Source organism: Rutidosis leptorrhynchoides, chromosome 1 (genome assembly GCF_046630445.1).
Source record: "Rutidosis leptorrhynchoides isolate AG116_Rl617_1_P2 chromosome 1, CSIRO_AGI_Rlap_v1, whole genome shotgun sequence".
Taxonomy (NCBI): domain Eukaryota; kingdom Viridiplantae; phylum Streptophyta; class Magnoliopsida; order Asterales; family Asteraceae; genus Rutidosis; species Rutidosis leptorrhynchoides.
The window spans coordinates 135,728,458-135,753,037 of NC_092333.1; the positions used below are offsets into that span (position 1 = coordinate 135,728,458).

General features: G+C 37.8%; 1 protein-coding gene across 1 annotated transcript; it reads left to right on the forward strand.

Moving 5' to 3' along the window:
• The first annotated feature begins 2,430 nt into the window (after nt 1–2,430).
• LOC139889340 (synaptotagmin-3-like) lies at nt 2,431–24,580 on the forward strand. Its single transcript, XM_071872298.1, has 13 exons — nt 2,431–2,483; nt 2,580–2,652; nt 12,561–12,611; nt 12,687–12,737; nt 12,804–12,927; nt 13,013–13,131; nt 13,224–13,298; nt 13,380–13,454; nt 13,829–13,905; nt 14,035–14,182; nt 14,509–14,643; nt 23,704–23,771; nt 24,079–24,580. Exons 1-13 carry the CDS (start codon nt 2,431–2,433, stop codon nt 24,578–24,580), a joined length of 1,551 nt encoding a protein of 516 aa, XP_071728399.1.

Genomic DNA, 24,580 nt, shown 5'->3' on the forward strand with positions numbered 1-24,580 from the left:
AAGCCTCATTTACAAAATGGTTGAATTCATGATTCTTGGTTAGGGTTTGATGAACTTTAAAATAAATTTTTGATGCATTTAATGCCATGAAATGTTGTTAGTAAGTGTTTAGTTGTATTGTATGTTTAATTACCTTCGAAACGGCGTATCATATGTGTAAATTGGATTCCCGAATCATGAAATTCATTTTATGAACTTGAAACTTTGATAATGAACTTTTAATGATCATTCAATGAGGATTTTGATTGTTTTAAATGCTAGAATTTATTGATGATATGTGTTTAGTTGTATTCGTCGTTAAATTACCTTTCCAATGATGTATGGTATGCGATTTAAGTGTTTACGGTTCATTAGTTATGCTTAAATGAAGTTTAGTTCGAGACTTGTCAAATTTCAGCATTTCCACTAGAGTCAGGTAGTGATGCAGCGCATCACTATTGGATGCAGCGCATCAGTGGACTGATGCAGCGCATCACTAAGGGATGCGGCGCATCAGAAGCAGGCTGTCCAAAATGGCCATTTTTCGTTTAATTCCAACTATGCTACGCACCTCCGATTAACCTGAAACTTGGCCAACATACTTATATATGCTTATCTTTCATAGAAAAATTATCGGATACCCGACCCGACCTGTTGACTTTGACTTTAACCAAGTTTGACTTTTAGTCAAACTTCCAAACACTTATGCAATCGTTCTAATCATCTTTTATACTTGATTCTTGCATGAAACTTGACAACGTGATTCACATGCTATATTAATCGAGTCGTAACGAGCCATAGGACTAACTGAACACATTTCGCCCGACCTTGTGTCGTAACCGGTTAATTGATACAACTTACTTGTTTAGGTCAAGACTAAGCAACTTTCATGCACACGTTTACTTTGTGAAGTACATTTATACTCGTGCACCCGAGGTGAGATCATAGTCCCATCTTTTCAACAACTTTTATACTTTTAAATCATGGGATGAGAAACATATACGTATCATACTTTTATACTTTGAACACAAGTACGAAAATAAACATTCCACGTACGAGTTAGAACAAAAATCTTCAATTCAATTATCATTAGTTACACTTGTAGGGTGTAAGCGAGTAATTATGTTGTGTGGCCATACGGGTTTGACGAACCCTCATTCGGACGGTTCGCTACCGTTAGCGGATGAAATATAATTTTATCGTCTATAGTGTAGGTTATAACACTATGGATTCAGAGGTACTTATTCAGTTAAGTTTTGATAATTGGGTGCTCGTGATACAAACAACAACTTTTGGAATGCAAACGATTTAGATAATCAACTTTATACTTGCTTGTGGTTAAAAACAATGCTTTACAAATACACTTATGATTTCACCAACGTTTTTCGTTGACAGTTTTCTATATGTTTCTCAGGTTCACACTTGGCTACTTGATACATGCTTTCGCACACTTTGATTACTTGCTTGGGGTTAAGCATACATGCATACGCTAGAGATAGCACCTTTGGATTCAAACTTAATTCTTACATGCATACGCTATTGATGGCATTCGTGATTTTCAACTTATATTATGTCGCAAGTTATTTCATTTATACTTCACAACTTTTGTAAACTTAAACTTGTTGTCGAACCGTTTGGTAACTTAAAACTTTGCAAGTCATGCACGTTTAAAATGAATGCAACATAATTTTGGTCAAACGCGTCTCATTTAGGGACTATGACCACGTAACGGGATCTAAGTTAATGGCGCCGTCAATGACGATTTTGTCGGGTCGTTACAGGAGCTTACCTTGAGAATTAGTCATATGCGAGGTGGCACCTGTGTCCATGTACCAGTTATTATCCGGCGGGTTCAAACTCATCGTGTACATGGCGGATTCAATGTCAGTAGCTGTTGGAGATGCTGGTGGGCCATAAGAAAAATTCGCTGACTGAGGCCGAGGGCCCAAAATTCCAGCTTGTGGGTTAGTATTCGACTGAGGTCTGGCCCAAGGGGTGGACGGGTGAGGGCAAGGAGGTGGAAGCTATTGTGGGCCAGCCCACTGAGATTGAGTTCAGTTAGCATTTGGGAAATACCCACCATAATTATTTGAGGACCCATTAAAGTAATATCCTGTAGATCACCCTCTTCCTCAATTATTTCCCCGTCCCCTTTTTGACCCTCGAAAATTTCAACCCATGCTACGGTAGTAAGTCGATTGCCCAGAACCACCGGAATTCCTAGGTGCCAGAGAAGAAGACGGCGGAGTAACGGTGGTCATGAGAGCAGAGTCGGCGATTGGAGGCTGAGATTGAGTCGATTGATGAGCCTTTCGTTGTTCTTCGAGTACAAGAGCTGATCGAGCATCATAAAAGGACGGCAATGGCTTGGTATAGGCGAGATGAGAAGCAAGCATCTGATAACTTTCGTTGAGACCGGTTATCAATTGCAAAACGACCCGATCTTCTTCGATGGTCGGACCAACGTTAGCTAATTGGTCGGATAAGTTTTTCAATTCCTGGCAGTAAGCCAACACATTTAGGAAGGTATCCAATTTAGTATTCGTGAATTTATGATTCAATTGAACTACTCGTGCGTTTTTGTTATCTTGAAATACAAGCTTGATTCGATCCCAAGCTTGTGCTGCTGTTGTTCCTGGTTTGAGAACAGTGGTACGAAGATTGGGAGAGATAGTGCCATATATCCATTGAAGGACAATGGCGTCAAGTCGATCCCAGGTTTCTTGATTTGGTGTTGTTTGTGCACCAGGAGGTGTTGCAGGGTCGGTAACAGAAGAAGAAGCATCAGTGGGTGTTTTAGGGATTATATGCTCGATAACAGAAAAAGCTCTGCAGTGTATCTGAAATAGCTCAGACCAAGACACATATTCACTTGTGTCAATGTCAAGAATGATAGGAACAAAATTTTTGATGTTATTAACAGTGATGGCAGGGTGAAATTTGTTAGAATCTTTCATTGTGAGAAGAGGGATAGCAGGCAGAAACGAAGCAGAGGTGGGAAGGTAGTTAGGATCGTAGGTATGATACCATGAAAGAATATGTCTCGTGATTTATTCTGTATGATCAAATGGCTTTATATAGCCGAGTACATGTCACAATACAACTGGAAAATCCTCTATTCTAGGTACTAATCTCTATCAATCTTTATCCTAAAATACATATGATTGACTTGCTAAATATATGCTAAAGTTTGTTACACAATATCACAAAATATCTTATGCAAATATACAATGATGTTATACGGTCTATTACTAAACAAAATGTAAGGTGTGACTCTCATGTGTCATGTTGACCAAAACCATTTAGTTGTGTATGTAAGTTCATGATTAACGATTTGTCTTTTGCCTGTAAATATAGTAAAATCTAAGGATAGAATAATTAGATTGTTTAACATCATCACAACTAGGACAAAGGCAGCAGTAGCAGCAACAACAATAAGCTGGACCTACTTATGGTCTTCAAAAGCCCACTGGGGTACGTTGTGATTGAGATGTGCCAGCAATGCTACAAATTTTGTTGGATTAGTGAAGGATATCAAAACAACAAGAAAAAGTGTGTTTTAGTGTTAAGGTGCGTCATGGCTCAACACATGGATGAGGTTCGAAAGTTGTAAAAAGGTTATTCTGAAATCATGCCTTAAGCCACGGCACCACTCCTCAAGCCACGACGCGGCTTAAGCCTATCCGTGAGCCTGACGAGGAAAAACGTGTTTTCTTGCTCTTTAAGTCGTTTCTTTGTTATTTTATGCCTATTTAAGGACCCTTATGTAACCCTAAAGTGTACCTACGAAAATTATAATAAAATCCTCTTTGTTTGACCGTGGAGTAAACTAATTCGTTAGAATTAAATGATTGGACATAACCACGTTAATTCCTTGTTCTTTACGTTTCTTGTTCTTATCTTTATTTCTGTTGGTGATTATTTGTTTGTTGCACAGTGGGTTGATAACTAGGGTTATCAAGTTCTTGTTATGGCTCACCTAGAATTCTTAACAAATTTATAAGGATCATACTCTTTCATATGCCCGGATAAGATCTTGTAAGCCTGGTAACTAGTCATGTTGATGAACATGGCATCGACGTCTTCCATCATCACGTCCACGAGGCTTCTTATCTCATAGTTGAAAGCAGCCTCAAATGAAAACAGAAGATTGTGAAGCAAATTAATTTAAAAATAATAAATAGAAAATAATACAATAGAAAATAAAACGGGTAATGTTCCGTGTTCAGGCATGTGTTTATCAATTAATTAACGTCAAATTATTAATTAACTAATTAAAGATCAGCGATTTCGCGAGTTTTATGAAATGATAATATTTTAAGACAAACTTCAACCATGATAAAACAATAAACAATCAAATATTCAAAAAATTCAAAAGTGTAAAAAGATAAATAGAAAAACCATCAAATTCGTAAGTTTTGTAAGAAATTTTATTATAATGGAGTAACACATTCAAGAGATAGTATTGTATGAAATATGAAGTTGCTCATTAATTAAAATCACAATAGACCGATAACTAAGACAATAGACGCTACATACTACACGGAAAATATTAAGCTTCAATTTTTGTTATTCTAACTCACCATAGTAGTGTGCTTTACATATGCTGTGTTTAATTTTTCACTTTTCCAACTCTAAATTGTGTGTGTGAATATAGTTGTTACATGAAACATAGCTAAAGTTTAAATAAAATAGGGTAAACCACCAGTCCATATATGTACTTTGTTACATTCTCAAAAATTCAAAATAATAAACACAATAAAAAGATCATGATTTTGCTTAAATAGTTTAGTACTAATGCAAATTACTAAGCACTCTTTTCATAACTTTTTTGACATTAAAACTAAAACAATTTTATCTTTGCTTTCAGTCCTAGCCCGTCATAATAGTTTATATGTGAAAACCCGTGGCCGTAAATAATAAAGTAGTCATGTTGACCGCCTGAAATTATTTCATAACAAACCTAGTGGTTCGATCCCATTTGTCTCATAAATATCCACTGTGACCTAAAACTTAAACAATCCACCCGTGTTAAAAAGTACTCATCCACCTCATTCTTATTAACACGAACGGTCATGGGTTGGCTTACCTACTTGAGAACATTACACCTCCTTCATTTTCATTCTTACCCTCACCCACTCAAAACGTTTAATATGCGACATAACGCTTTGTCTTGGTCCGTTTTCTATTGCCACCTGTCCCTACAATCCAAATTAATTCAACCAAGCGAAATATGTCAAGTAATCCCTCTGATTCAAACCTTGTTTTCAAATACAATGCTTCATATATGAAAACATATCATAATTTTGCATAAACATAATATCAAACAATAGAACCATTTTATCATTTATTTATAAAACTTAGTTCACAGAGGGTATGAACAAAGATACTTGAATATAAATATTACACTGTTTCTTGGCTAAAATAATCCTAAATATACTTTGTTTTTGGAGGGAACAACTTCAATGCCTTTAATGTATCAACCCGTCAATGATACCTTCAAACTCATATAGTCCTAAAAAAAACTAAACCACTCAATTAGTATTTTGTCTCATTTTATAATATTACAACAGTTCTCTAAAAAAAATGTCTTGCAAACAATAGATTATATAGGAATTTTTTTACGTATGTCTACTTCTATATCAAACTTATCTCAACAATCTCTCATTATTATTTTTTTTTTAACGGCCAAAATAATATATAACCAAACAACGTTCCTCAGCAAGACGCTAAAGGAAAAATTACAAAGGAAAAGACAACCATGTGTTCCAATTAGAAACAACATGGCCTCTATTCTTAAGCCAACGAAAAGAAAATAATCTAGTAACATCAAAAAGACTATTTCTACTAATATGCTCATTAAAAACAATACCGTTTCTAAATCTCCAAATGACCCATAAAAGAGTAGCCGTAACCGCGACGATCTTATGTTTAGAACTTGAAGTCGAACTCAAGCTCTCGATCCAACTAACTACTTCGACCCACGAATAGAAAAAGGGCATATTACAGTCCAACCAAACTCGAACTTTATGCCATAACTCCGAAGCTAAGCTGCAGCCGAAGAACAAATGAGACCTCATCTCTATACCATTATTGCAAACGGGACAGACGATCGAGTTTAATTCGAGACCTTTCGCGGATAGATTCCAACGTAGAGGTAAAGAGTCAATACGAAATCGCCATAAGAAAATGTTAACCTTTCGAGGTATGAACTTGTACCAAACTGTCGGGATGTTTGTGGAAGAAAGCAAAACCAAATCCATGGCCTTTCTCGCAATATTAACTGAAAAAAGGCCATCCGAACTGATGTCGAAACGCCACGAATCATCTCGGTCAGAAAGAGAAACGTTTTGAATTTCGTTCCGTAGACCATCTAGCCGAGATGAGTTACGACTGCCAATGTTCTCTCTAGCCCAAACCCATTGCCACGACCCATTAACCAACTTATTAGCAACAACATCATTCTGGTTCGTATCGAGATGAAATAACCTATTATAACGTGTAGCGAGACTCGTGCTCCCGGTCCATAAATCGTGCCAGAATCAGTGAGCATAACATAGATATATGAGGCCCAATAATGAAGAGATGGTCAAAGTGACAAAGTGTTTATTACTGTTAACATCAACAACTCAGTTAAAATCAAAACTTACCACTAAACATAGCACACAATAATGATAAAGATAATAGAGATGATGATAGAGATCATACTGAGAAACAGAAGAATTCCGTACGGGTACAACTTTTATTTGAACGAAGTGAAAAAAAAAAAATGCGATCTTTGTTGTCTAATAGAACAAAGACTAATACCTTAATTGAGTCGGTCAAGATCAAATCTATCAGTTCATTAGTATTTAGAAATTCAAATCAGTATGTTATAATATAAAAACTAAGGTGTACAATATGGAAAACGTAATACGGAGTATCACATATCACATATATCAATAAGCTGAACTTACTTCAACTAAATGCCTAAGATGCCTTAACGCAATAAGAAGTGACATTCTGCACTTTTAAAGCTGATCTCACTGTTACTATAAGACCGCTTGTAGCGGTGCACCACCAACAGCGTGGCAACCTAGGTGGCAAAGAAGCAATGCCGCTTTCATCCGTTTTGAGGCATTGGTCTGGGGCAGTTTGAGGACATTGGTTGGAATCCAACCCCACAAGCAACGGGTGTTGCTTTATTTTTTTAATTCATTATTTTTTTTAAAAATATTATTTTTTATTCCTTTTTAATACTTAACTCAATTATATTTTAACACATCATCACAATACTCTTAACTCACACTAAAAATCCACACTACCACTACTCCACACAAAAAACTCACACGTCATAATCATCAAAAAATTACAAAAATCAACACACACTACCAACCCACGCCCCCAACCACTACAAATAATCTAACAATCCTACCATAAAACATAACACTCTCAACCACGGTATCCCACAAGATATACCAGGAAAAATCAAAAATAAATTTATTTAGCAAGTATAAAAGGGAGTGGTTTACCATATAATGACGATGAAAAGACGATGAAAAGAGACGTGTTTCCAACATTTGGTGGCTTAACTCAACCATGCAATATCCCTATCCTTCCACCCACTTGGTAAAATTCTCAGCTCTGACAGAACCTAAGCTCAAGAAAGGCCTTTCAAGATAGCCTTCAGCATCACTCACTTGAAAATCTTTATTAAAAAACGATTTGATCAGCAAATACCCAATTTAGCCTCAACTTGAAAATTAATACGGATATTGCAGACCATTAACTTTCCGTATACATATCTCAAACTTAACTTTTGATACCAATCTAAAATTTTAAAAATTAAAGACTAAATCGGGTTTAGAGACATATCTACCTTCACGAGCTCGAAATGGTGGTCCCAACTGTTAAGGTGAATTATTATTGATAAATTGATGTCCCGTACAAGAATGCTCATACCAAATATAAATATATGACAACTTAAACCTAATGGGCTAACACTAGAAACTGGGCCCTTATAGAAATGGGCTTACAAAACATAAATATAATGATGATAATAATAATATCCGCTAACATCCCCCGCAGTTGGAGCGGGGGCTGAGCGGACGCTCAAACTGGTCCTGAACTCATCAAAAAGAATAGTAGGAAGGTCTTTGGTGAAGATGTCTGCATACTGATATCGCGACGGAACAAGAAGAACGCGCACATGTCCTTGCGCCACAAGATCCCGCACGAAATGATTATCAATCTCTATGTGTTTCGTGCGTTGGTGCTGAACCGGGTTACCTGACATATATACTGCACTCACATTATCACAATACACAATAGTGGCGGAAAACAAAGGACAATGAAGCTCGCGAAGTAGATTGCGGAGCCAACATGTCTTGGCAAGAGCATTAGCGACCCCGCAGTACTCTGCTTCGGCACTAGAGCGGGATGGCGTCAACTGTCGTTTTGAGGACCATGACAGAAGGTTATTACCCAAAAATACACAATATCCTGAGGTTGAGCGGCGAGTGCTGGGGCAACCAGCCCAGTCAGCATCTGAGTAGGCTGTCAGAGATGTGGTAGATGATGCAAAAATCTGTAATCCGAGATCAAGTGTACCCTGAATATACCGGAGAATCCGCTTAAGTGCGAAAAAATGTTGCTCTCGTGGTTCATGCATGAATAAGCATATCTGCTGTACAGCGTAAGCAATGTCTGGTCTCGTGAAAGTGAGGTACTGAAGAGCCCCAGCGAGGCTGCGATACAATGTCAGATTAGCAACAGGTGGACCTGACGTACTAAGCTTGGAGTTGGTTTCGACCGGGGTTCTGCTTGGTGACACCCCGTCATATCTGCGCGCTCTAGAATCTCGGTAGCATACTTCTTCTGAGAAAGAAACATCCCCGAAGAGGTACGGGTAACTGAAATACCCAAGAAATAATTCATCGGACCAAGATCGGTCATGGAGAACTCCCGGTGTAGAGGCACAATAACCCGCTGAAGAAACTCTGTCGATGAGGCAGTCAGAATAATATCGTCCACATATAATAAGAGATATGCAGTATCGGTACCATGTCGATAAATAAATAAGGAAGTGTCGCATCGACTTTGCTGAAAACCGACACTCTGAGCATGGCCCGCGAATCACTGGTACCATGCGCGTGGAGCCTGCTTCAATCCATAAAGGGATTTCTACAGGAGACACACATGATCTGGTCGTGAAGGGTCACGAAAACCTGGTGGCTGATGCATATAGACAGTTTCAGAAAGATGACCGTGGAGGAAAGCATTCTTGACATCTAGCTGATGAACGGGCCAGTGTCGAGAAATGGAAAGGCTGAGAACAGTCCGAATGGTGGCCGGTTTAACATCTGGGCTAAACGTCTCATCACAATCAATACCAACCTGCTGGTTGCGACCACTAGCAACTAGTCGAGCCTTATACCTACTCAAAGTCCCATCAGCGTTAAACTTGTGCTTAAACAACCACATGGAGCGAACTATGTTCGTGTCTGAAGGGCGGGGCACAAGAGTCCAAGTATTATTTTTAATTAAAGCATTATACTCTTGGGTCATAGCGTGTTTCCAGTTAGGGTCTTTAAACGCGTGAGAGTAAGAGGTAGGAATGGAAGAGGTGGTGGACACATGTAGATTTAAACGTTGTACGGGTTTAGTGGTGCCAAGGTGGTGACGGGTAACCATAGGATGAGTGGAGGAAGTGTTAGTATTGGTTAGATTTGGTGGATTTGTTAGGATATGAGGTGGTTGCGGTGGTGGTAAGGGAGGTGTGGCATTTTCAGGTGAGGGTGGTGTTGTGTGATCGGAAGTGGGTAGTGATGAGGAATGGTATTTTCAGCGAAGCTACGAGAGAAGGAGTTAGGTGGTGGATCTAGGAAATCATAGGAAGTATTAGTGGTGGTAGAAGCAGGCGAGGGTGGGGAAGAACCGTATGGAAACGAATTTTCATGGAAGGTAACGTGGCGTGATAATATGACTTTGTTGGAGGAGAGATCAAGGCATCGATAGCCTCGATGATTGGATGGGTATCCGAGGAAGATGCATGGTGTAGAGCGGGGAGCGAGTTTGTTGGTTGTATTTAGATAAGGGTAACAGAGGCAACCGAAGACACGTAGTGTGAAATAGTTAGGTGGATTTTTGTAGAGTCGTGTGTGAGGAATATCGTAGTTAATGGCGAAAGATGGAAGGAGATTTAGAAGGTAGGCGGCCATGTGTAGTGCCTCTGTCCAGAAAGTTGGAGGTAGGTTTGCTTGAAATAGAAGGGTGCGGATTAGGTTATTTATGGTGCGGATCATTCTTTCAGATTTGCCGTTTTGTTGGGAAGTTTGGGTGCATGATAATCGAAGTTGAATGCCATTTGATTGGAAAAGTTGGTGGAATGGGGTGTTGTCGAATTCCCCCCCCCCCCCTTGATCACATTGAAAATCTTTAATTTCAGTGTTGAATTGTGTTTTAACGAATGCGCGAAATTGTACAAAAATATTGAATACTTCTGATTTATTGCGTAAGGGAAATACCCATAAATAATGTGAATAATGATCTAAGAAAAGAACATAGTATTTAAAACCACTAAGACTTAAAACTGAAGAAGTCCATAAATCAGAATGAATGATATCAAATGCAGAAGTAACATGTGAACTAGAACTACTGAACGGAAGCCTCACGTGTTTGCCAAGTTGGCATGCATGGCAAAACTCGGGAGGCTTCATTTTATTACAAGCTATGTAATTATTAGAAACAAGACGACGAAATGATTCAACGCTGGGATGTGCGATACGTTGATGTCATGTAGTGGAGGTAGTGAGGAGGGCATGTTGAATAGGTGTAGGTGACTGAGGTGTGAACGGGTAGAGATCTCCGGTGCTGTCACTTCGGAGGAGCAGGCGATGAGTGAAGTAGTCTTTGACAGAAAAACTAAACTCGTCAAAACAAACCGACACTTTATTATCACGGGCAAAACGACGAACAGAAATAAGATTTTTTACAATGTTAGGTGTTACAAGTACATTAGAAAGGTAAAGTGGTCGGTGGATATTAGGCAACACGCTATGGCAAGTGTTAGTGACGGGAATAGTGTTCCTGTCGCCAACGGCAACCGAAGGGTACATGCGATAATTAAAAATTGTACTCAGATTATTAATGCTAGATGTAAGATGGGTGGAAGCACCTGTGTCCATGTTCCAATCTGCTGCACCACTATGTTGACTGCCCCAGTTAGTAGATTGAGGTGTTGAGGTTTGATTAGTGGGCCGACTGTGCGGTCAGGATTGCATGTAAAATGTATGAGGCTGTCCACTTTGACCCAAGTTGTAAGTTCCAACTCGAAAAGAAAACCCAGATTGGTCAAAGGAATTTGGTCCAGTGTTAAAATAAGTCCGTGATCTATTTTGGGCTATGCCATATCGGGCGAAAAGTTTACGTTGCGCTTTGATTATGTTCAAGAGCTGAGTTGAATTTAAGGAGTTTTGATGATAGGCCATCGAGATTATTTGTTTGGTGAAAGCTTAGTGCTCAGATTGCAAAAAAAAAAATATATTTATGGTTCAAGTTTATGATCACAAAGAAAATTGATAAAAGATGCTTACAATGCTGATGACGTATGCAACCTTGTTGAGAGAAAAAAAAAAATTGAATTAAGTATTTCGATAAAAGAGCCACCGATGCTTTCTGCATATATGATGACATCCACGTGATTTGTCTTCCTAATCTTTACAAACAGCGGGTCCCACAAGTAGAATACATTGAAATATTGAAATATAAAATGGATTAAAAAAAATTTCCACCAATGAATAAGAGATATGATGATGAATTCATTGATACTAGCAGCGGCGGTATGGCGACCATGAATTTTAGGTATTAGGTTAAAGCTCTATACCATGTTAAGGTGAATTATTATTGATAAATTGATGTCCCGAGAATGCTAATACCAAATATAAATAGATGACAACTTAAATCTAATGAGCTAACACTAGTAACTGGGCCCTTATAAAAATGGGCTTACAAAACATAAACATAATGATAATAATAATATCCGCTAACTTTATCAATAATAATTCACCTTAACACCAACTACCCCGTTTCGACGATATATTAGTATATATGCATAACCCAACCCGATTGTGTAGCGGACTCGGTCCATCATTAAGTTAAATTAGGTTTAAGGTTCTATATACTCTATACGTATTGTAATCAATAATATTAACCAGTTTCATCATTCAACATGATATCATAGGCCACACTAAAAAACCTACCTTGAAATTACGCCTGCACGTTTACTTCCTTGTTTTTTTTCCTCTGTCGATAGGTTTTATCCCCAATATGTCGATTGCTGTCACTCTCACCAACCATCTTTTTGTGAAGTTTAAAGAAAGTTATAGCACGGGCTTATAGAATGGGAAACGAGGTCCACTCCCTTTGTCTCTTTTGTGCTTTTTATCGTGAGCAAACAAAAGTAACAAATTAATTAATAGTTTTTTTTTTTTTTTTTTTTTTGGGCTATGCATATATACTAATATATCGTCTAACACATTTATTACTTCAATATTTGATCATAATCGTAAACTCATATCATTAATTAGTGCTGCAGTCTGCAGAATCCAGATTCGTTGATTGATATTCTGCTTGAGCTTCCAGACTACGAACGAGTCAGTATTGCGTTATAGCATGCTTACTAGACATATTTTATGTTTTAGGAACAGTTTAACAAAATCGTTTTACAGGTTGATTGGTTAAATGATGTATTTCGTGATATGTGGCCTTACCTTGATAAGGTGATTCATTTTATGGCTACATATAAGTTATTTTACGCTTGTTATACTGATTTCATTACTGTATAGGCAATATGTGGTATGATTAGAAGCATGTCGAAACCAATATTTGATGAATATATCGGCGTGTATTATATAAGATCCATAGATTTTGAAAACCTTACACTTGGAACTCTTCCACCTTCAATTCAAGGTATGTATAACATATGATCCACATATTAGTTTCGAATGTTTTCTTAAAATCTAATAATTGTAGGCTGTTTTTCTTTATGTTACAGGTATAAAAGTGCATGAACAGAATAAGAACCATCTCGTATGTGATCTTGTGGCTAAATGGGCAGGGAATCCCAATGTGACTCTGGTTCTAAACGTGTTATATCTACCAATTAAAATTCAGGTTAATAGAATTTTTATTCATATGCCATAAGGTTAGTAAGCAACCTTTGTTTTATGCAATTTATCTAATCTAATAGCATTGTTTTTTGTTAGTTGATAGATATACAAATAACTGCAGCAATGAGAGTAACTCTGAAACCGAATGTTGTTGTGTCTTTGCTAGAAAATGTCAGTATAAAGTGTGATTAAGGCCTAAGGATTAGGTTTTGTGGAGCAATGTACTAACACATTGATGAATGTTATGTTTAGCCTGATGTAGATTTCGGTTTAAAAGTAGTGGGGGGTAATCTTATGGCAATTCCCGGACTCTCTCACTTTGTTCAGGTGCGTTTTTTCTGTTTCTTTTACTTGGGGTATGTTTGGTAAAACTAACTGGTAGTTGTGTTAGCTGTTAGCTGGGAGATGTTGGCTTTTTAATGTATTTAGTTGTTTGACAGAGTAGCTGAAACCGTTAAAAATAAGAGTAAAATGACAAATTTAGGAGCTTTTTCTCAAATGCTAGTTTTAGGTGCTTCCAGCTTCTACCTTTTTCCCTCCGTCTAAAAGCTTTAAGCTTTTAACCAAACGAACTTTTTTATTAGAAAAAAAAAGTTTTTTCATAAAAGCTAGAAGCTCCTAAAAAAGCTCCTTACCAAACATACCCTTGGTCGAATCATAAACCTTCTTGGCTAAATTATTGTGATTGTTGTTGAGCGCAGAATTCAATCAAGAAACAAATTGCTAGACTATATCTTTGGCCCCATGCTTTAGAGATACCGGTTCTTGATGCTTCCATGTAAGTTCTTAGTTGGGCTATAGTTAGATTTGCGTTTTAAAAACTGATTATTTATCTCTATTTTTTTTTGAAAGACAATTATTTATCTATTGTGACTTTTTTTTTTGTTGAATCATGATTTGGGGACAGTGGACAGTTTTTGTCACTTAGGAGATCACTTGTGAATAAGCTCGGTTTACTTACGGTGACAGTTATTGGTGCAAAGGGTGTTGAAGGCAAACACCACACTAATCCTTGTGCTTTGGTCATTTTCAAAGGAGAAACGCGTAAAACGAAGGTAAGGTTTTGGTTTTAGCTTTATTAAGTGGGCGGGTTTAGGTAACGGGTCAAAAGAAGTAATCTTTTGGTACTCGTTAAAATGGATCAAGTTGGGTTTGTACCCCTGTAAATAATTGTACTGTATAAATAAGAGGATATGAGAACAAAATTTATTTAGATAAAATGACTTAGGAAGTTTTATGCATTGAAACTAAGCTTTGAGTGACTTCAACCTGTTTGACATGCTATCTTTTAATATTATCCTGTTATTTGATCCATTAGAGATAAGGAATAATAGAAATGGGTCAAAATTGCCACTTATTGATTATGTGTTCTGAAGTATAGTTATTGAAGAAGACTTGGGATCCAACTTGGAATGAGGAATTTCAGTTTATGTTAGATGAAGCTCCATTAGAGGAGATTATTCATATTGAAGTAATAAGCAAAAAGAAGCATAAATTTGGATTTGGGTCATCCAAGGTAATTAAACCATCTTTATCGTCAAACAAAATATTATATATGACACATTTTTTTCGAGTAACACCTAGTAATATATATGCAGGAATCGTTGGTGTAACGACCCCGACAAATCGTCAAGTGACGGCGTCGTCTACATGGGTCCCATCACCTGGTCATAAGTCTTTATGACAACGTTTGACCAAAATATGTCGCCTTCATTTCAAAATAAAGATTGTTTCCAAAGTTTACAAGAATTGTTCAACCAAAAGTTAAGTTACAAGGTTATAAGTACAAATGAAATCTAGACGACACGGTTTAAAGTAAAGTCAAAAGACGCTCCATGAAATGCATGTATACTCGACATCCAATGCAAGTATCAAATAGTAAGCGGAAGCATGTTTCACATATCGTGCAAGCCCTGAGAAAAACATAGAAATCTGTCAACGAAAACGTTGGTGAAATCATAGGTTTAAGTAAGTAAGTGAGTAAAAGTAAGTAAGTCGAACCACAAGGTTTGAAAAGTTGAAATAATAGTAATACATTCTAAAAGTTAATATTCACGAGCACCCAATTATCAAAGCTTAACATTCCATCCATTGTATACCCCATCCATAGTGCTAGAACAAACACTGATTCTCGAAAATATATTTCATCTGTAGACGGTAGCGAACCGTCAAAGATGAGGGTTGTCAACCCATATGGCCATATAACATAAGTTCTCGCTTACACCCGTCAAGTGTAACTAATGATAATCGAATTGAGGATTTTTGTTCTAAACTCGTATGTAGAATGTTTGTTTTCCCGTTCTTGTGTTCACTTAGTTCAAAAGAATCGTTTATGTTTTCTCATCCCAAATATAAGTTCAAAAAGAGTAAAAGTGGGACTATGATCTCACCTTGCGTGCAAGAGTTAATAAAGTACTTCAACAAGTAAACGCGTGCAAAGACAAAGCTAGTCTTGACCTAAACATATAGGTTATATCAATAACGGTAAACACAAACGGTCAAAGATGTTCAATTAGTCCTATGGCTCGTTACAACTCGATTATGTAGCATGTGAATCAATTAGTCAAGTTTCATGCACGATACAAGTAATTAAGCATGTTAGAACGATCGTATAATTGTTTGGTTAAGTTTGACTAAAAGTCAAACTTGGTCAAAGTCAAAGTCAACGAGGTCGGGTCGGGTGTCCGAAAATTTTCTCATGATGAGAAGTCATATACGAGCATAATAGTCAAGTTTCATGTTAATCGGAGTTACGGTTAAGCGGGAAACATTTTGGGAGCGTTTAAAGACAAGGAAGTTGGCCTGGGCCATTTGCGCGGTGCGCAATGGGTTGCGCGGCGCGCACCCATGTGCAATACCAGGTCAGAACTCGACCAAGGGAACCATTTATTTGGTTTTTCTGATTTGCGCGGTGCGCAGGTGCACGCGCGGCGCGCATAACCTGGGGAAGTGCTGATTGCAGAAAAAAAATAACTTAAGTAACGAACCAAAACTCATTTTAACATATTTCATGCACCGAAAACACTTAAAACGCATATCATATAACATGAGAAAGGTAATTTGACAAGGAGAATAACTAAACGCATTTACTCAATCAAAACCAAACAACTTATATCAAAATCACCATTAATGCTCATCATTTATTACTCCAAGTTCATAAATGCCATATTATGATTCGGTAAATTAATGCACATGTGTAATACGCCGTTTTGAAGATAATCAAGCATACAACACAACTAGACACTTACAATTAACATTGCTAAGCATTTAATGCATCAAATATTCAATTTACTTTTATCAAACCCTAACCCAAAATCATAAAATCAACAATCTTGCTTATGAAACTAATCCATGTCAAACTACATACCAATTTGAAGCTAGTGATGTTAGGAACACAATTAAAACATGAATTTTCATCATCAAATAACATATGTACACCTAAAACTCAAGATTAAACAAGCATTCTTTCAATATGAGCTAGTTACACCAAAATAGCAAGAACAAGCATACAAAACACATAATCATACTAGACTTGAGCCATAGACACTAATTAACAACCTTTTAACTCAAGAACATGAATTTAAAGAAATCTAGTGATTTAGAAATGTTACCCAAAAGTGATGAAATTGGTACCAAATCGAAGAGGATGAAGAGAGGATCACGAATATATAATTTGTTTTGATGTTTGATTGCTTGAATGGAAATAGATGATGAATTTAGTGAATGGGTGTTTTGAGTTCAAAAATGGTGGAGAGAAAAGAAAAAAAGAAAGTGGGAGGTGAAATGAGTGGATAAGAGGAGGTGTTGACCATTTGACCTAGTCAAATATTTGGCACCTTGGCGAAACTAGTCCCTCAAGTTTATTGTCGGGTGCGGGAATTAACCAAACGAAATATTTAACTTCACGAGAGTACGGGGGACGTTATAATCCAATAACGAAAATATTTTAAGAATGTAGCTAAAAGAGGATACGAATCGAGATGCTGAGGATATTAAATAAATAAAAAAAAAAGACGGCGTTAAAATAATTTAACGAAAAAATGCGGGATGTTACATTATCCACACCTCAAAAGAAATTTCGTCCCGAAATTTAGTTGGAAGTAATAATCGATGCCTCTCACTCGAGACCGGAGATGTTAATGCTATGAATAAGTGAAGGTACGTCCTTGAGTGTTCTCATGAATTTGGATAGTTAGGGTTTCACGTTGTATTAAGGTTTGGTTTTTACGATCCCTGGTTTCAACTGGTTTTCCTATGAAGAGTAGTTTGTCATCGATAGTTGATGTATCTAGCAGGATTGCACGTTCCTGTTCCGCAGGACACGTTTCTAAGTTTGTTACACGAAATGTAGGGTAAACGGAAACTTAATTGAGTCGGAAGTTCTAAACGGTAGGAAGCGGTTCCAATACGCCCCAAGGTTTCAAAAGGTTCAATATTGCGGATATAGCCTTTCTCGATTTCCCAAAATGGATTTCACCCTTCCAAGGTGCGGTTTCTCAATATTACGCGGTTACACACTGGGTTTGGTGAGGTTTTCATCTAAGTTTGGTATAACTCTTCTGGCGACAATGGGTTGTCTCGAGCCCTTCTCGGACTTGAACGATCTCAATTGTTGTTTCTTGATGGAGTTCAGATTTCGGTGGTTGATGCTTTGGTTAAATGAACAGGGGTATGACATTAGCGGTCATATAGGGTTTCGGAAAGTGCGTGTGAACACACGAGTGGTATCTACTGTTGTAAGAGTGATCTACTAAAGGTGACAATACGAGTTTGTGACATGTCTTTCCAAGACGTAAATCGTTCGTTTGCTCGGTTCGTCGGTTTGTGGGTGGTACGCGGTACTCATGTCTAAGCGGGTCTCCAAGGTTTCTTGCAAAACTAGAAGTGAAACGAGTATTTCGATACGTGATAATTGACAAAGATGCACCGTGTTGGAATAGAATCTCTTAATATACGTTTGAACAAGTTAGTTAGGGTTCGAAAATGTTCGTTAGAACTATTCACCCTCGTGGCGAATACTATTGTAATATGAAGAGTTTCTCTATCCATGGAGAAATGTTACAAGGAGTTTCCTTAAACGGAAATGCGAGCGATAAAGATAGGAGTGAAATGAGGACTTAGAATAGGATGAGCTTACATCTCGGGGTCGCCATAACGTGCCTCTAGTTGTCAAAAGTTGAAGTCTGAAAGAGAAACGAGGTAGTACACGTAGTTGTATAGTTCGGGGTTGAATAATGGTTGGACGATTATCAGCAACGCAAGGGCGTTAAGTCAAAGAAGAGTGAAGTATCGTTGGATTGTGTGTTACCTTAAATTCCAGTAATATCAGACGGTAACGGTGAAATAACATAGGTATGTAGTGTGGTACGTGTTACGAGAAAGTTGATCGGATCCACAATTTAGTATTCGAATTCTTCGCGCAAAATAACGAATTTTAGTTACGTTGATTTTGAGTCGAGAGAGTATGCCTTTCGGCGTTCAAGTAGAAATATTTCCATGTTTGAGTTCCATCTAGTGCTATACGAATTTAGCTAGGAAGGTTGGTGTGAAGAATCACGTTCAAGGCTCAGACATGAAGAGGTTTAAAGTTGTGTAACACGAGAAAAGTCAGAAATGAATCTTCGGTAACAACCGGTGAGATCTAAGATTTTTACGAATACAAGTCTGAGTTGGGAGAGTTTCCTGATTACATGTGGCTTGATTTCGAGATTGATTGTAATGCCTTGACCATTAACATCATGGTCTAGAAAATTGGACTTCGTTCAACAGAAATTCTCACTCGGAGAATTTGGTATAAAGTTGCTCTTTTCTCAAAAGTTCGAGCGTAAGATGGTGATGTTGTTCGTTTTCCTTCTTTACTTAAATAAGTTAAGATGTCATCTATAAATACGATAACAGATTTGTCTAGATAAGTTGCATACGTGGTTTAGGAGGTTCATGAATACGGACGGAGTCCTAAATAAATCAAACGGTACTAAGAGAGATTTACAACTAACGTTGCGAGTTCGGAAATGGCTTAGGAGACATCGTCTCCCTTAACCCCCAATTGATGATAACCGGAACGGAGGTCGTTTTGGAATGCACACGGGATTCATGCAAGTAATCAGGTGGTCATGGATACGAGGAAGAGGGTATCGGTTTTCAACCGAAAATTATTTAGTTCACAATAATCTATACCTAGTTGTAGGGAAACAATTTCTCCTTAACGAATAGGTTCTGAGCTCCCTAGTTCTATAGGTGTCAAGTCAATATTCTTAACGTATATCCTCCGATAGAATTTATAGACACACAATATCTTTCCGTTGGTCGCTTAAATTGCCTAAGTAGTATCTAAGGGAAAAAGGTGGAATGTAATGAGTACAAGTCAAAGTCTTGGTTGTAAAACGTCTAGCGGTAATTGAATCGAATAAGTATGAAACATACGGTTTGTTGTGAAGAAACGTACCCGAGACTAGTCCATCGTCGTCTCGGGCATCCTAGGCGTTGATGTTGAAAGTTCAACGGCGTGCGTTGGGGTTGATTTTCTTATTTGGGCATTCATTCCTAAAATGACCCGTTTGGCCACATGCGTAGCAAGTGACCAACTTTCGTGGGTTGGGTCCCTTTTGAGTGATGGGGGTGGCACTTCCACAATGTTTGGCGATGTGACCACTTCCTTGGCGCCGGTGGCGGAACCTGCCACATCCTTCAAAGTGATGCTTGCGGCATTCGTTACAAAAAGGTAGTTTTCCGGTATAGCCTTTCTTGTCGTTGGAGGCGAAAGGCTTCTTGGAGAGGTTGTTGTGGTTGTGGTTGCTTGATTGAGAGGCTTCCCATGTTCTTTTATTGCCGCTCGATTGGTTCTCGACCATTGGTGCCGGCGTTTCCATTTCATTCGCCGTGTCTAAAGTATGGCGGGCCATTGTTAAATCCTCTTGTAGGTTAGTGGGTCGAGGTGTCATTACCCTATGTTGAATGCTCTTAGGGAGGCCATCCATGTAAAGTTCGACTCTTAGGGATTCGGGAGTCATGATATTTGGACACATTGTGACTAGTTCGGTAAACCGTTGATTATAAGCTTCGAGGTCGTTCCCGACCGTTTTTAAATTCCTTAGACCCTGCTCAAGCCTTCGAGTCTCGTCGCGCGGGAAGTATTCGGTGATCATTCTTTCTCTTAATTCGGTCCAAGAGAGTGTGTGGGCTTCATCGCTTCCCACCAATTGTACATACGTGTTCCACCACGAGAGAGCAATGCCGGTGAAAGTGAGGGTGGAAAACTTGACCTCATCTCGGTCTCGACAACCGCTTGTGTTAAAAACGGTCTCCATTTGTTCAAACCATCGGGTGAGAGTAACCGGTCCTCCGGTTCCATCGAAAGTGGAAGGATTGTACTTCATGAAGTTCTTGTAGGAGCAACCTTCGTTTGAATTACCGGTTCCATGATTGTTGTTGTTAGAAAAGTGATCGGCCACGGCCGTACCCACGGCGGTGGTTATCATTCGTTGAAGAGCTTGTTCTAGGGTTTCGAGAGGAGTATTGTGTTGACCTTGGTGAGCCATTGTTCCTTCATGACACAAGAATATTGTTGGTTAGTATTTTCAACAATACTAACCGGAGTATGGAATAAGGATAGAGAGGAAATTTTTCCTTGACTCGCCTTAAATTCTTTACGTCATAATGTCGGAACGTCCATGTGAATCACCGTAATATAATCCCGGAAATTATATTACCCTGATTCACATGTGCATTTAACATTACTTTATAAAGTCAAGGTTGCGCGTCAACAAAATTTATCAACGTAAGATCAAGATCGAATACGAGTTAGATATGATAGAAGAGTTCGAGTATAAATGCACAAATAGTCAAGTAATTCCTACTTCAGTCTATATGCCGGTTGTAGTCTAGATTCACCTATGTACCCTATGACTCGGGGGGACACAAATGAACTCTAAATCCCTACAACCAAGGCTCTGATACCACTTGTAACGACCCCGACAAATCGTCAAGTGACGGCGTCGTCTACATGGGTCCCATCACCTGGTCATAAGTCTTTATGACAACGTTTGACCAAAATATGTCGCCTTCATTTCAAAATAAAGATTGTTTCCAAAGTTTACAAGAATTGTTCAACCAAAAGTTAAGTTACAAGGTTATAAGTACAAATGAAATCTAGACGACACGGTTTAAAGTAAAGTCAAAAGACGCTCCATGAAATGCATGTATACTCGACATCCAATGCAAGTATCAAATAGTAAGCGGAAGCATGTTTCACATATCGTGCAAGCCCTGAGAAAAACATAGAAATCTGTCAACGAAAACGTTGGTGAAATCATAGGTTTAAGTAAGTAAGTGAGTAAAAGTAAGTAAGTCGAACCACAAGGTTTGAAAAGTTGAAATAATAGTAATACATTCTAAAAGTTAATATTCACGAGCACCCAATTATCAAAGCTTAACATTCCATCCATTGTATACCCCATCCATAGTGCTAGAACAAACACTGATTCTCGAAAATATATTTCATCTGTAGACGGTAGCGAACCGTCAAAGATGAGGGTTGTCAACCCATATGGCCATATAACATAAGTTCTCGCTTACACCCGTCAAGTGTAACTAATGATAATCGAATTGAGGATTTTTGTTCTAAACTCGTATGTAGAATGTTTGTTTTCCCGTTCTTGTGTTTACTTAGTTCAAAAGAATCGTTTATGTTTTCTCATCCCAAATATAAGTTCAAAAAGAGTAAAAGTGGGACTATGATCTCACCTTGCGTGCAAGAGTTAATAAAGTACTTCAACAAGTAAACGCGTGCAAAGACAAAGCTAGTCTTGACCTAAACATATAGGTTATATCAATAACGGTAAACACAAACGGTCAAAGATGTTCAATTAGTCCTATGGCTCGTTACAACTCGATTATGTAGCATGTGAATCAATTAGTCAAGTTTCATGCACGATACAAGTAATTAAGCATGTTAGAACGATCGTATAATTGTTTGGTTAAGTTTGACTAAAAGTCAAACTTGGTCAAAGTCAAAGTCAACGAGGTCGGGTCGGGTGTCCACAATTTTCTCATGATGAGAAGTCATATACGAGCATAATAGTCAAGTTTCATGTTAATCGGAGTTACGGTTAAGCGGGAAACATTTTGGGAGCGTTTAAAGACAAGGAAGTTGGCCTGGGCCATTTGCGCGGTGCGCAATGGGTTGCGCGGCGCGCACCCATGTGCAATACCAGGTCAGAACTCGACCAAGGGAACCATTTATTTGGTTTTTCTGATTTGCGCGGTGCGCAGGTGCACGCGCGGCGCGCATAACCTGGGGAAGTGCTGATTGCAGAAAAAAATTAACTTAAGTAACGAACCAAAACTCATTTTAACATATTTCATGCACCGAAAACACTTAAAACGCATATCATATAACACGAGAAAGGTAATTTGACAAGGAGAATAACTAAACGCATTTACTCAATCAAAACCAAACAACTTATATCAAAATCACCATTAATGCTCATCATTTATTACTCCAAGTTCATAAATGCCATATTATGATTCGGTAAATTAATGCACATGTGTAATACGCCGTTTTGAAGATAATCAAGCATACAACACAACTAGACACTTACAATTAACATTGCTAAGCATTTAATGCATCAAATATTCAATTTACTTTTATCAAACCCTAACCCAAAATCATAAAATCAACAATCTTGCTTATGAAACTAATCCATGTCAAACTACATACCAATTTGAAGCTAGTGATGTTAGGAACACAATTAAAACATGAATTTTCATCATCAAATAACATATGTACACCTAAAACTCAAGATTAAACAAGCATTCTTTCAATATGAGCTAGTTACACCAAAATAGCAAGAACAAGCATACAAAACACATAATCATACTAGACTTGAGCCATAGACACTAATTAACAACCTTTTAACTCAAGAACATGAATTTAAAGAAATCTAGTGATTTAGAAATGTTACCCAAATGTGATGAAATTGGTACCAAATCGAAGAGGATGAAGAGAGGATCACGAATATATAATTTGTTTTGATGTTTGATTGCTTGAATGGAAATAGATGATGAATTTAGTGAATGGGTGTTTTGAGTTCAAAAATGGTGGAGAGAAAAGAAAAAAAGAAAGTGGGAGGTGAAATGAGTGGATAAGAGGAGGTGTTGACCATTTGACCTAGTCAAATGTTTGGCACCTTGGCGAAACTAGTCCCTCAAGTTTGTTGTCGGGTGCGGGAATTAACCAAACGAAATATTTAACTTCACGAGAGTACGGGGGACGTTATAATCCAATAACGAAAATATTTTAAGAATGTAGCTAAAAGAGGATACGAATCGAGATGCTGAGGATATTAAATAAATAAAAAAAAAAGACGGCGTTAAAATAATTTAACGGAAAAATGCGGGATGTTACAGTTGGGGCACGTGGATATAAATCTTGTGGATGTAGTTTACAACAATCGGATGAACGAAAAGTACAATCTTATTAACTCAAAGAATGGTGTGATACATGTTGATATAAAATGGAACGCGACATGATGCATGTATAGATGTACATTTCGAGTTAGTTTTTCTGGTTAAACAGATTGAATGTGTATATAAAAATCATGCTGTAAAGGATAGTGTCTTGAGTTCTAATGTCACTGGTTCCGTGTTAGTTACATGTATAGTTTCATGGTAACTTTTGAATTTTGTATAAAACTTTGGTTTATGAAGAAACATTGCACAGTGAATTAATTGTTACCCTTTTATATACTTTCTTCATCATACAATTAGTCCCATGTTAGCATTTAAAATAATGGGTAATCGATGGGGATGAAAACAGCAAGTATTTTCACTCGTTCATTAAAAGGAGGCAAAACAAAAACAACATTAGGGGTATTAATTTAAACGGTTTATGGACGGAGAACCGGGACAAAATCAAGTTGGCCGCCTTTTCATATTTCAAAAATCGTTTTAGCAACACAAACGAGCGTACTTTCAAAATTCGGGGTCCATTAGAAAAAATTCTCAACATCGATGAGGCATCGAGCCTTGAAGTACCATTTACACTTTCCGAAATTCACGATGCCATTAGAAATTGTGGGGGCGAAAAGGCCCCAGGGCCCGACGGTTTTAATATGAAATTTTTTGCAACACATTGGGATGTTGTAAAAGAGGATCTTCTCGCGGTGTTTACTCGTTTTTGGGATGTCGGCGAAATTTCTAAAGGTTGTAACTCTTCTTTTGCCGCCTTAATACCGAAAAAGAACGACCCACTAGGATTCGGGGATTATCGACCAATTAGTTTAATCGGTTGTTTATACAAAATACTATCAAAAGTTTTGACTAAAAGGCTTCAAAGGGTGATATCTTCAGTCATTGATTTCGAGCAAAGTGCATACATCAAAAATCGGTATATTCTAGATGGCGTCCTAATTGCAAACGAAGTTCTTCATGATGTCAAGGTTAATAAAAGGTAA